At 43.3% G+C, this 14,759-nt stretch overlaps 1 protein-coding gene across 1 annotated transcript in view; it reads right to left on the reverse strand.

The window, feature by feature from the left end:
• Window positions 1-14,759, reverse strand: part of PGM5 (phosphoglucomutase 5) — an 85,307-nt gene that overhangs the window by 54,828 nt on the left and 15,720 nt on the right. The window contains exons 5-6 of the mRNA XM_064438062.1: window positions 13,736-13,926; window positions 12,684-12,838 (exon numbers count right to left, since the gene is read on the reverse strand). Coding sequence (XP_064294132.1) covers window positions 12,684-12,838; window positions 13,736-13,926 — 346 coding nt within the window. The remainder of the gene's footprint in view (window positions 1-12,683; window positions 12,839-13,735; window positions 13,927-14,759) is intronic.

Below are 14,759 nucleotides of genomic sequence, written 5' to 3' on the forward strand. Positions count from 1 at the left end.
CGTCGCTGCATGAATACATTTCTTTAAACAAGTCAGAACAGTCACTGCAGGCCTCCTTCAAACCTGCCTCTAGCTGACCACATAGCACATGGACATTCCGCAGACAGAACGCTAATGTGTCAAAGTTCCATTAAAAGATGGGCTACCAGACGTAAAGTGGCATGGTAAGGTGCTTAAGTTTGCTAAGCTTAAGTATAATCAGAGCACCTACATGCTGTTGAAACGAACTGGGTGTAGAAACAAGGATTCAGATAATGCTAGCCACAGTAGTTTTCTCTCAACAACCCACTTTTCCCATACCAACCTGACTGCAATTTTCCACACCCACCCAGCTTCATAATTCCTACAGAAAAAATTTTTACTCACCCTTGTGACTCTCATTTTGTAGACCATTAAATAATATCTCAGAATTTCATTTCCTTTCTTGTTACGCAGGCATCAGATAAATCAGAATACAAGGATATGAAAAAATAGTTTGTTGAACAGGGTACAAGGCTTTGCATACCCCCCCAAAAAAAGAAATTGAAGTCTGGACACGTACTGCCACAATCCTGTTGATGTTGGAGTCTATTAAAGCAGATGTTTCCTGTCAAGTGTTATGCTCTCCCTACAGTACATACTAGTATATTCCAGCAGTCGCTTCAAGCAAACACATGTAAATGTTAAACATCTTGAGTGAATTCTCTTGTAATCCACTGCTCCATTTGTTAATTAAGTATTTCTAAGCAACATTTAGAGTCCTCTGGATTATTGCTTCCTTCTGCTTAAGTTTAATAATGCTCTGAGAAAAACTAATAAACAACATGTTACCATGCACACAAGTGAAAAAGCATCAGATTTTCTAAATCTTTTCTTTCAAGTACTATGCATGATTTTTTTTATAGCTAAGGAAAAGATCTAGTACAATGCTTTAGGCTAAATTATGGCCACACAATATGGGCGCACCATCAGAAGAGGTGCTTTTCATTTGCTTTCTAGCATAGACTTCAGGAGAGAGGCCGGTGACCCTAAAAACCAGTAGCCAAGTGAGAGGAATTGATCCGATTCCCTCACATCAGAGCTACTCTTATTACCAAGGTCCAGAAGCAGCCAAAAGAGACAGTCGAGTACGCTACAATAAGAAGATTCTTTTCGTAGGCACATATCAAATTACACCTTTCACACAATATTGGGGCTCTGACAACTAAAAAAGTGTTATCCCAGACACACTGTGATGACACCATCAAATACAATGAAGTATTTCTAGCATAATTAATCTTTCATGAAAAAAAACTAAGGGATGTTCACATACAAGATCCTTTTGACCGTCATTATCTCTGCTTCCCTATTCTGGTAACACCCATTAGGAAAAGATTTCCAAGTGTTTTATTTTTTTGTGGAGTACTGGCTGTATTATTAAATCCTAGTTAGATGTGCTTGAAGTTAGCATTTCCTGACTTCTTCAGGAAGACTAACAAATAGAAGGTAAGTTTCTTGTCTCCTTCTAGGCACTATTTCTGCTACTTCTGTTTCTGCACCTACTATTACAAATGGTGCCATGTCCTTTCCAATCATCTTTATTTTAACACAGTTTCTCTATTTCTAGTGTTAGAACAACAAAATACAGAAAATAAGAAATACCAGCACTCAACACCATAGTGAAAATCTTTTTTTAAATACTCCTTTTATTAAGTGTGCCTTCCCTCCCTTGTTAATTGTTGTTCTTATTCTTGTCCATAATATCACCTGATCTAGATAACAGTTGGCCTGAAAGTCCTTTTCCTTTTATTTATTTATTCTAACTCACTACCAAAAAAGACTTTTCAAAGTATTTTTAAACAGCCACTCCCATGGAACTGAATGCTACTAAACATGAATTAAAGGCAAAATTATGACTAGCTCAAGCTGTCGTACTTCCAGATTAAGCCTACTGAGGTAAGTGGGACACGTCAAAGAAACCCATAGATGTAGACTGGTATGAATAAGAACAAAACTTAACCCTTAACCTTTGTATATAAGGTCTGCTATGCGTCTACTACCTCACATGGAATAAAAGCTGATTTGAATGAATGACAGTCTAGATATGAGAGAAATATTTAACTATTCAAGGGATTTGTTTTAGATGTTTGTTGTGGTTTAGCCAGCAACTCAGACCCACACAGCTGCTCACTTACTCCCCCATCGGTGGGATGGGGAAGAGAATCAGAAGGGTAAAGCTCATGGAATAAGAATAGTTTAATAATTAAAATAAAACAATAACAGCAACAATAATGGAAAGGAAAACAATGAGAGAGGCGCGAAACCTGGGACAGGGAATGCACAATCAAAACCAGCATGTTCTCCATTGCTTATTCCATACCATTTACACCATGCCCATGTCCCATACCATCCAATACAACCTTACCAACCACCACCCCTCCCCTGCCCATCCTTTAACATAATACACAGACATCATTCCCTTAGTCTATGGACCTTCCCTGTAAAATGTCCACTAAAATGTCCTCCCAGTCTATGACTCCGGGCTCCATCTGTCATATCAGTCTTTCAGGGCAGGAAAGATGGTGTGTCGTGTTGGGTTGCTGCATACCAAGTCAGTCTTTGTTCCATCACTGCTGCACTTTGCTTTTTTATCAAAGTTCATATTGCATGGATTGGGAAATTTGTACTATGATATCATTGATATGGCATATAGCAACCACAGAAGAGATGACATACAATATTACACAGCAGTTTGCATTATACCATTCAGTTCATTGGCTGTTTTCACCCAAGATCAAATCCCCTTGAGGCACACATCAGATCTCTCCATCCTCCTGCATCACCCACCAAGTGCACCCAGGTCCTTGAGCAAAAGCAATCCCACCAATGGGTTTGCCTCTGCCTGAGACAGGAAGAACCCATACAGTCTTCCCCAGCTTATTTTTTATGTGCACTACAGGGCTTTTATCCCCTTCCACAGTACATAAGAGTTCTGACTGGGCAGGGCCAGCTCAACTGGCATATCTCCTAGTGTTGACTAATCAGGTGGCTTTTGCTAAATGTGTATCCCAGCGCTTGCATGTTCCACCCCCTTTGCAATCAGGGTAGTTTTTAACAGTCCATTGTACCGTTCAATTTTCTCAAAGGCTGGTGCATGATAGGGGATGTGATACACCCACCCAATACCGTGCCCTTTGGCCCAGTTGTCTATGAGGTTATTTCGGAAATGAGTCCCATTGTCTGACTCAATTCTCTCTGGGGTGCCATGTCGCCACAGGACTTGTTTTTCCAGGCGGTAGCATGGGGCACAGGACATGTTTCCAGCCAGCCAGTCATTGTTTCCACCATCATAAGCACATGGCACTTGCCTTGGCAGATTTGTGGGATTGTGCTATAGTCAATTTGCCAGGCCTCCCCATATTTATATTTCAGCCATCGTCCCCCATACCACAAAGGTTTTACCCTCTTCGCTTGCTTGACTGCAGTGCATGTGTCACATTCGTGGATAACCTGTGCAATAGCATCCATGGTCAAGTCCACCCCTCGATCATGAGCCCACTTGTATGTTGCATCTCTCCCTTGATGGCCTGAGGTGTCATGGGCCCACTGAGCTAGAAATAGTTCACCCTTACGCTGCCAGTCCAGATCCACCTCAGCCACTTCAATCTTGGCAGCCTGATCTACCTGTTGGTTTTTTCGATGTTCTTCAGTGGCCCGACTCTCGGGGACGTGAGCATCCACATGATGTACCTTTACAGCCAGATTCTCTACCCGGGCAGCAATATCTTGCCACAATGTGGCAGCCCCGGTGGGTTTGTGCCTCTGCGCTGCCAGTTGTTCTGCTTCCACTGCTGTAACCACCCCCACAGGGCATTTGCCACCATCCGTGAGTCAGTATAGAGATAGAGCACTGGCCACTTTTCCCGTTCAGCGATGTCTAAGGCCAGCTGGACAGCCCTTACCTCTGCAAACTGGCTCGATTCACCTTCCCCTTCAGCAGTTTCTGCTACTTGTCGTGTAGGGCTCCATACAGCAGCCTTCCATCTCCAATGCTTTCCCACAAGGCGACAGGACCCATCAGTGAACAGGGCATATTGCTTCTCATTTTCTGACAGTTTGTTACAGGGTGGGGCTTCTTCAGCACGTGTCACCTCCTCCTCTGGTGATAATCCAAAATCTTTGCCTTCTGGCCAGTCCATAATCACTTCCAAGATTCCTGGGTGACTGGGGTTTCCTATTCGAGCCCACTGGGTGATCAGTGCAACCCATTTACTCCACGTAGCATCAGTTGCATGGTGTGTGGAGGGGACCTTCCCTTTGAACATCCAGCCCAGCACTGGCAGTCGGGGTGCCAGGAGCAACTGTGCCTCAGTACCAACCACTTCTGAAGCAGCTCAAACACCTTTATATGCTGCCAATACCTCTTTTTCAGTTGGAGTATAGCGGGCTTCGGACCCTCTGTATCCCTGACTCCAAAACCCCAGGGGTTGACCTCAGGTCTCCCCACGTGCTCTCTGCCAGAGGCTCCAGGTCGGGCCATTCTCCCCGGCTGCAGTGTAGAGCACATTTTTTACATCTTGTCCTGCCCAGACTGGCCCAAGAGCTACTGCGTGAACTATCTCCTGTTTAATCTTTTCAAAGGCCTGTTGCTGCTCAGGGGCCCCATTTGAAATCAGTCTTCTTCCAGGTCACTTGATAGAGGGGATTACGATCATACTGTAATTTGGAATATGCATTCTCCAAAAACCCACAACACCTAAAAAAGCTTATTTCCTTTTTGCTAGTTGGTGGAGACATGGCTGCTATTTTGTTGGATCACATCCATTGGGATCTGACGATGTCCATCTTGCCATTTGATTCCTAAGAACTGGATCTCTTGTGCGGGTCCCTTCAACTTACTTTGTTTGATGGCAAAACCAGCTTTCAGAAGGATTTGGACTATTTTCTCTCCTTTCTCAAATACTTCTTCCGCTGTGTTGCCCCACACAATGATGTCATCAATGTATTGAAGGTGCTCTGGAGCTTCTCCCTGTTCCAGTACAGTCTGAATCAGTCCCTGGCAAATGGTAGGACTGTGTTTCCACCCCTGGGGCAGTCGATTCCAGGTGTACTGGACACTCCTCCAAGTCAAAGCAAACTGTGGCCTCCACTCTGCTGCCAGAGGGATTGAGAAGAATGCATTAGTGATATCATTTGTGGCATACCACTTGGCTGCCTTTGACTCCAGTTTGTATTGAAGTTCTAGCATGTCTGCAACAGCACCACACAACAGGAGTGACTTCATTCAGGCCACAATAGTCTACTGTTAGCCTCTACTCTCCATTGGACTTCTGCACTGGCCGTATGGGACTGTTAAAGGGTTAGTGGGTCTTACTGATGACTCCTTGGCTCTTCAGTCGGTGAATGAGCTCATGGATGGGAATCAGAGAGTCTGTGTTGGTGCGATATTGCCGCCAATGCACTGCTGTAGTGGCAATGGCCACCTGTTGTTCCTTGACCTTCAGCAACCCCACCACAGAAGGGTCCTTTGAGAGACCAGGCATGGTAGACAGCTGTTCAGTTTCCTCCATCTCCAAGGCAGCTACACCAAAAGCCCACCTGTACCCTTTTGGGTCCTTGAAATACCCTCTCCTGAGGCAGTCTATGCCAAGGATGCACGGAGCCTCTGGGCCAGTCGCGATGCGGTGCTTTTGCCACTCATTCCCAGTTAGGCTCACTTCGGCCTCCAATACAGTTAGCTCTTGGGATCCCCCTGTCACTCCAGCAATGCTGATGGGTCCTGCCCCTATACGGTTTGATGGCATTAAGGTGCACTGTGCGCCGGTGTCCACTAAAGCTTTATACTTCTGTGGGTCTGATGTGCCAGGCCATTGGATCCACACAGTCCAGTAAGCCTGGGTATCCCTTTCCTCCACCTGGCTGGAGGCAGGGCCCCTCTAGTCCTGATCATAGTATTCATCACTCACTTCTTGTAAATACAAATCATAAGTGTCTCTATAAGATCAGAAAGAATATCAGTGCTTCTGCTCCTCTGTCTGGGGAATTGCTTACTGGAAACCCCCCTGACTGACTGTTCTTCCTTGCAGCTCATGTACCCGTGCCTCTAGGATCGAGGTAGGCTTGCCATCCCACCTCATCATGTCCTCTCCATAGTCACACAAGTAGAACCATAGGGTGGCCCGTGGTGTGTAGCCCCTCCTTTGAGCCACAGGACGCTTATTCCTAACAGGTGAGACATTACTCTGTAGAGGTGGGGAGCAGGACATATCTTCTTTGAGTTGCTGGACCTCTTGGGACAATTTCTCCACAGCAAACACAAGGGAGGAGGAGATATTTGCTTCATAATCACGGAGTCTATCAATCACCTTCGCCACCACTGGTGTCTCATCAACTTTCCAGGACATTACTGCCACTGAGTTTGCATGCGAAGATGCTGCACTCCATACAAATTTCCGCCACATGGGTCATGTGCACTCGGCTTCATCTGGATCTTTGGATGACCGTTGATCATCCAGGTCACCATAAATCACCTCAAGCACAGCTAATTCTCTTAGATACTGGATGCCCTTCTCCATGGTTCTCCGTTTTCCCAGGCAATATGTAACATCTTCTTTGAAGGAATGCCTTTCCTCCACTTCAAACAGGAGTCGACTCCAGAGGCTGAGGGCTTGTGTTTTTTTTCCAGTCGCTTTCTCAACACCCCCTTCCCCAGAAAGGTATCCTAGTTGTTTGGCTTCCTTCCCCTCTAATTCCAGGCTACTGGCCCCGTTATCCCAGCATCGGAGCAGCCAGGTGGCAATTTGCTCCCATAGGTGACAGCTGAAATCTTTTTGCATATCTCATAACTCACTCAAGGACAGCAATTGGGTGGTCTCTATTTCATTTGTAACTTCCTTCTCTTCTCCTCATGATAGCCCTGGATTGTAATCATCCTTTTCTACATGAGTTGACTTCCACTTCCAAGATTGCTTCTTGTGTATAGGGGTGACTAATACTGGCATGGGTTGATCCTCTGGTTCAGCTGCAGTGCCTGTCCTGGGGGTTTGAGTAGCTGCAGTGCCCATCATCGGGGTTGGAGTGACCACAGTGCCCGTCACTTTGTCTTTCAATCCAGAGACATTCTCTTCCCCTTGGGAGCACTGAATACTCTTGAGCAGGGCTCGGTACACGGGGGCCAGGCCCCAGCACGTTGCAGTCACCTGTGTCTCTCTGGAGTTCCCAGTGTAACAATGTGCTTTCTCCAAAGATTCTATTAGTTCTTCAGGATTGTGCACTTGTTCGGGAGTGAAACTCCAGAACACTGGGGGTGCCCACTGCCCTAGGTATTTGCCCATGCTATCCCACATGCCCTGCCACTCGTAACTATCAAGCCTTGGGGCAGATCTCTGGATGATATTCTTAAATTGCTTTCTAAACCTAGCCAAAACCAAAACAACATGCCCAAAAACTAACAATAAGTGCACCTTAACTACCCAAGGATGTTCAAGTAGCAAAAAGGTTGTTGCCATAAAGGTGGAGACATCATAGAAGAAAGTAGCAAAGATACCATTCTGTACTTCCTCCATATAAAATCTCTCAGAGAAGGAGGTATAGTTGCTAATTGCCTCAATAAGGTGGTATCCAAAGTACAGTAACAGTTCCAGCAAAAACCCCACAAACCACATAAAGGTGAAAACCAGTGTCTGTGTAACAAATCACTTAGGCAAAACATCATTAATCACGGCAGAACACAGCAAGCTAAACAAACCAACACTAATTTTAACACAAACTGCAGAAACAAGAACATGGTGCTGTGACCAGCAGCTGTTATTATCTCAAACCCTCAGGCCCCACACTGGGCATCAAAAGAGACTGTTGTGGTTTAGCCGACAACTCAGCCCCACACAGCTGCTTGCTCACTTCCCCACCAGCGGCATGGGAGAGAATCAGAAGGGTAAAGCTTGTGGTTTGAGATAAGAACAGTTTAACAATTAAAACAATAACACCACCAGCAGCAACGATAACGCAATAGAAAGGAAAACAATGAGATGGGCACGAAACCCAGGCCAGGGAACGAACAACCAAAACCAACAGCGTGCGACGCAGCCGCTCGCTGCCCGCAGACCCGACACCGCCAGTCCCTGAGCCCCAGCGCTCCCCGCGCGCCAGCTGCCCCCGTTAACGTGCTGGTCATGGCGTCACATGGTACGGAGTGAGCAGCCCATTGGCCAGTCGGGGTCAGCTGCCCCGGCCGTGGCCCCGCCCCTCCCGGCCTCCTGCCCACGCGGCACAGCGTGGGGAGCTGGGAAGGTCCCTCACTACTACAGGTGCTACAGTGACAAGAATTAACTCTTTCTCAACCAAAACCAGCACAATGTTGTACTGAGTATATGTGAGAGGGTTTGCCAGTGGGGGGATGCAGGGGCCACCTCTGTGAGGAGAGGCCAGGGCTGCCCCATGCTGGACAGAGCCAGTTCCAGTCAATTTCAGCTGACACACTACAGGGCACAGCTGAGCACAGTAGCCAAGCTGATGGCTCTTCTAGGAAAACATACTTAAGAAGGGCAAAAAGCCGCCCAGCCCTGTGAACACCAAGGTCAGAGAAGAGCGAAGGGAAGGAAGAGCTGCCCCGGGTGCTGGAGCAGACATTACCCTGCAGGCCATGGAGAGAACCCATCTTCAAGGGTGACAAGAAAGAACATCTAGAGAACTACAAAACAGCCAGTCTCACCTTAATCCCTGGGATGGTGATGAAGCAACCAATCTGGAAATAATTTCCAAATGTCAGCATGGATCTATGAAGGGGAAATCATGACTGACCAACCTGATAGCCTTCTACAATGAGTTGTCTGGCTCAGAGAATAAACAGGAACAGTGAATATTGTCTACCTTGACTTTAGAACGGCTTTCAGCTCTCTCGCATTACATCCTCACAGACAACATTATGGAACATAGATAAATCAACAGTAAGGTGGATTGAAAAGTGGCCGAATTCTAAGGCTCAAATGCTTGCAACCAGCAGCACAAAATCCAGCTGGATGCCTCACCATGGGTGCCTCCCATAGGCCAATACTGTGGCCAATACTGTTTCAACATCTTCATTAATGACCTGGATGATAGGGCAGAGTGGACCCTTAGCAAGTTTTCAGATGATACAACACTGGATGGAGTAATATATCAGAAGATTGTGCTGCAATTCAGCTGGACCTCAACAGGCTGGCGAAACTGGCAAACAGGAACCTCATGACAGTCAATGCAGGGCAATGCCACCAAGCCCTGCATGTGGGGAAGAATAATCCCTGCCACAAGTATATACTGGGGGCCAAACAGCGGATAGCAGCTCTTCAGAAAAGGGCCCAAGGTCCTCGTGGATCATGAGTTGACCCTAAGCCAGCAATAAACCCTTACAGCAAAGGTAGCATTAGGAGAACACTGCCAGCAGGTGGAGTGAACTGAGCCTTCCTCACTACTCAGCACTAGTGAGGCAAAATCTGGGGTCCTGAGTCCAGTTCTGGGCCTACTGCAGCAGTTCTGGAAAAAGGACAGAAAGTTGACTAAGGGATTGGAGCATCTGTCATACTAGCAATGGCTAAGAGAGGTGGGATTGCTAAACCTCAGAGAGAGAAGGTTCAGGTGAGACATCTCAATGTGCATAAATATCCAACATGGGGTGGAAGAAGTAATGAAGACAGAGCCCGACTCTTCTAACAAAGCTCAGGAACAGGACAAGACACAATGGGCACAAACTGAAATTAATGAAATTTTATTTCTACATATGAAAAAACTTTTCTACACAGAATGGTGAAACACTGGCACAGGTTGCCTGGAAAGACTGTGTAGTCTCGTCCTTCAAGATACTCAAAACCCAAGCGGACATGGCTCTTAGCAACCCACTCTAGTTGACCCTGCTTCGAACCAGGGTTTTGGACTAGATGATGTGTCCAGGCATCCTTTCCAGCCTCCACTATTCTGTGATTATTTCCTTTTCTGCCAGAATTAATAATCACACTGCAGTTTTAAAATTAATTTTTAATGTTCTTTGTCCAGTGTGTGAGCTTGAAGCATGAGCCTAATAAGTAGATATTCAAAAGGGTTCTGTGGAAGTTCTGCCTGTAGCACATAAGATTAGTCCATTAGAAAGGAATAAAAGGGATCAAGAAACAAAAAAAAGCAATAGATTTAAAGCATACACTAGTAAGCAGTAACCTGAAACCTACTGCAAGACTTAAACAAGCAGTGTTACCAATTCTTTTCTGAATGTTCTACTCAGAGCACAAAATATTTTTCTTACTGATTTTATTATATTGGAGGTGAGACATGCAGCAGTAAACACAGAGAGGATGCTGTCCCTTGCACAAAAGCATACGCTGTCTGCTATCAGATGTCACATTTTGGAAGATAAAGTATTTCACTTCCTATTGCAGAAGTACAGACTGAGGTTTTAGAATGTAAATACTAAACATTATACTGGTGTGCAAATTTTACATAGAATTGCTCAACCTTTCTTTTTGCCTCATTGTACTGGGAATATTCTTGTCCTTCCAAAAGGCTTTTGTTTTTTTGGTTTTTTTTTTTTTCTTGCAAGTTGGCTAGTTAGTCCATGGGAATGGAACCATGAACGCCTTATGCACATTCTTTTACACCCACTGTCCCACTGTAAGATTTCACTGACACTAGTGGAACTGTCCCTTATGATTTAGGTACATGAAATTGGAATTCAGTTCAACAAGAAACCTAGAGTGAGAGTCAACCTCTCTGATAGCCACTCCTTCAAGCAATATATTGGATTTCAGACAATGGCGTTCTTGATTTTACTGAAAAATACCTCTTATAGACAACCATCTTTCCTGGAAGTTCAGCAGTTCCTTAGTGGGCTTCACTGGGAATCCTGGAAGATATGGTGGCTCAATAACTCATGCAGTGAACCTCTGAGGAAGTTGTTTCTGATACTCCTTAATGTGTACCAATCCATGTAGCCAGCCCATATATAGGAATAGTAACTTGCTTAAGATGAACTACTGACTCTGATTTCAGGTCTAAGCTGGGCTCTTCAGTGAGTTCCTTAAGCACTGGCACTCATAAGTTAAGCAGGTTATACAATTTTGGCCACCAAAGCATGAGAGTCTCTGGCCAAAATTCTGGCATCTTTACAGAAAATTAAAGTTCAGGTATTTTGGATTGTCATGTGTGTAAATGAGTCATAAAACAAAAGTGACCAACTTTGAAAACAGGTAACTTTTAGATCTTCAGGAAACAAAGGCAGCCACAAAATGAAAGAAAAAAAAATTCAAGTGTCCTGGATACAGACTGCAAACTTCATAATAATAAATACTTGTAGGAATGACTGGGAAAATATTTACATCCTTTCATGATTATCAATCACTCGGTTTTGTTTAATAATCAGACTTAGCTCCACAGAACTAAATAAGGCAGTAATCACCACAAGATGATCTGTGCTCCAGAAGGTCAAGTAAACATTGTCAAGAGCATAATTCAAATAATCATAGCGTTATTGAAGGGGACTTCAGTGCATTCATACTTTCTGGACATATTTACTGAACTTTAAGAAAAAAAGACAGATAAACATATTTAAATATCACCGTTTCTTCAAGTCTTACAGGAATGCAGATATCCTGGGTTTTATATCCAAAATGAACCTCTATTTATTTTCTATGGTATTTCAATATAATGGTAGCTTTCACTTAAACAATAAGATTTTTGGGTCTCTAAACAGAATAAACAAAATAAACCTTAAACCAGACCATCTACCTACCTAGAAACTAATATTTCCCTGAAGACTGTCAAGCATTAGAGGAAGCTGCTAGCTCTGACTTTAGTAACTTTCAGAAATTTCCTGAATAGGGAAGCACCCTAATATCCTTGCTTCTCAAAGAGCAATGAACCTTTTCACAAAAGCTACATTTCACTTTAAAATTACTGTTTCCTGATTAGACACATTTAATGGGGGCAGCAGATCATTCTGTTGTTAGTAAAGCTATGCAACCACGTCAACACTGAGACACAATTGACTCAGTGAATACTCCTTCCACACAGGATATATAAGGCAATATTATTTAACTTAATCTTCTTATGCCAATACGGAAAATTTAGGCCTGGATAAGACTTGTTCAAAATTCTGCTGCTAACAAAGGATGCACATCCAGCAAATCTTTTAAGAGCAGATTGTACTTGTCAGAAATAGCTTTAGGTATACTTTTAACCTGCCTTGAAACTGGGGATGGATTTCATAACTGCCCATAGTCCCTTCTGGGACATTTTGTTATCATAACAGATTATATATTTCAACGGCTTAAAATAAGAAGGGTCATTGTTTAGGGATTTTTTTTAATGCTTGTATAGTACTGAATTAGTACTTTGTCTGTTTTAACCTTCCATGACTTTCATAGGAAGGGCTGGTAGATTAGGCTGTAAAGCATTATTTACTAAGAAGAGCAGCAAAATTATTTGGAAAAGGAATTCCCCGTCAAGTGTTTGCACTCGCAAAAAGATTTAACCTATTTCTTTCTTTTCCAGGATGAATTAAACTACTTTCATCCAAATAAAGGTTGGTAGAATTAGTCTAGATAAAAATCAAAATATCATCGAAACTAGTTAAAACAATAAAGCACATAAAGACTGTGAAAATTATAAGCTCTTATCAAGAGACTTCACAATTTTGGAATTGCTATGTAGTACAAAACAGGTGGATAACCAACGTAATGACACAAATAAATACTTCATCTTACTTGTCAAGGGCTGTGCTGGTGGGCATGCTCCTGGCAAATCCTCGGACACCCATCTGACAAAAGTATGGAATGCAAGACAGATTGGCAGCAATTATAGCCAATGAATCTGATGCATTAACAAAGAAACCATTTTGGCCAAGGATCATGTAGCGGTCCTGGAGAAGAAACGAAATTCAAAATAGCATCTTAAATTCCATGTTTTGGGGACTGGTCGTTTCTTTTATGAGACCCACTGTACGTAGGGAAAAAAAGAACAGGCTTTGCGTTACTCGCATCCCTCTTCAGGCAGAATAATTTATTGGCATCATCCTGGCAGGTTTATAATCTCACTATCACACCATCACTCCGCTCCAGCCTTTCAAATCAAAGCTCCAGATCAGTCCCTAGCTTCAGCCTCCTACATGACACCTCAGTAGGTCTCTTCCTGCCAGGGAATGCTTGTGTAGGAGAATCTTTTTGCCAATGACACGCACTGTAGAGGGAGTAGGAGGGTGTTTTGTATTTACTGACGATAGAAAACAGCTTCTATTCTTCAGAACCTTTTCATCTTTCTCCCACCATGTGAGGACAGAAAGTTGTTTCTGTAGTACTTCGCTGTTTATAGAGCCAATAATATGACATTAAAAAAAATAAAACAGAGATTATGATTCAGTGCTTTATTTAGCTAAAAATCCCTCAGTTTACAATGTTAACCAAAAAGGACTCAACTTAGTTACTACTTACTTCGACAAGTCCGTATTATCTATATATACTGTCCCTTCCTATCCAGAGAATAAAAGTATTACACCAGTACAAGATAAAACCAGCCTAATATTTAAAGAATTCTTATTCTGCATTCAAATCCTGCTTGATTTGCAGTCATCTGCAGAGACAAATTACAACATATATGTCTGATTTATGGGTTGCAAATGCTATCATCTGCACCTGGAAGTAATATCACTTTCAGCTTTGAGGGCTTACTGAAAAGCAAATAAATTATTTACATGTCCTATATCTGACCCCAGACAGAACAACAACTATGGTGAAACCTCCAGACAGATCAAAATACTTACTCCATCAGCATCAAAAGCAGCTCCAAATCCGTACTCGCCACCCCTCATAGCCTCCAGCAAGGCAGTTGCATATGTTAAATTTGGATCAGGAGGCTGTCCACCAAAATCCTCCAGAGGAATACAGTTTATGGCAGAATTTGCAGGAGCTCCCAATTCATCACACAGGATTCTTCTCACATAGGGTCCCATAACTGCACAAACAGAAATCTCACATGCAATCACAAAAGCATACGCTTGACATTCAAATTCTTCACAGCACCATGGAGGCTTGATACAGAACATACTTTCAGCAATTCTATTCATTGGCCCTAGCAACAAAAACCAAACTATTATTTCACAGAGGAGTATGTGATTGTCTCCCCAGCAAATAATCAATCGGCAATTCAGTATTAGAAACAGTTCCCCACTTGCGGAGTTGAAAAACTAATCACTGCGTGATGAAAGATGCAAGTTTTGTTCACCCACTATTAAATAAGAAATTTATCATAAACGTAGAGGGGTTTTCCTCATCAGAATAAAAATAAGATGCTATTCTATGTGTCCTGGAATGCAAACAACAGTTTAACACATAACAGCAAGGAAAGTAAACAGTAGGGGAATACAAATGGGAAATAAACTTACCTTAACATTCCAACTCGTGTTAAACTTACAACAGCTTTGTCCACCAAAGAATTTTACCACCTTTTAGTCACTACCATGTAGATAATAAATAAAAACTTTCTCAAAACTAACTCCAAAATAATTTTATTCTGTCAAATATATGGCCAACTAAGACTCCAGCTCATGCTATTATGCTTCATAATTATTATATGCATTCAGCAGCTGAAGGGACACTAACAACTGACTGAGCTCTCTGCACCCCTGATACAGGTGTGAACAGGTCATGCAGAAGCAGAAAATTCATGAGTGACTGCTCGCTCTCTCATGCTCTCTTTTTCTCGTACCTTATTCCCAAATCTTGCTAACTGAAGCAACCATAACCGGAGGTACAACTACATGAGAAACTTGTGTTCAAGAAAAATCT

The sequence above is a fragment of the Phalacrocorax carbo genome, chromosome Z, assembly GCF_963921805.1.
Source record: "Phalacrocorax carbo chromosome Z, bPhaCar2.1, whole genome shotgun sequence".
Taxonomy (NCBI): Eukaryota; Metazoa; Chordata; class Aves; order Suliformes; family Phalacrocoracidae; genus Phalacrocorax; species Phalacrocorax carbo.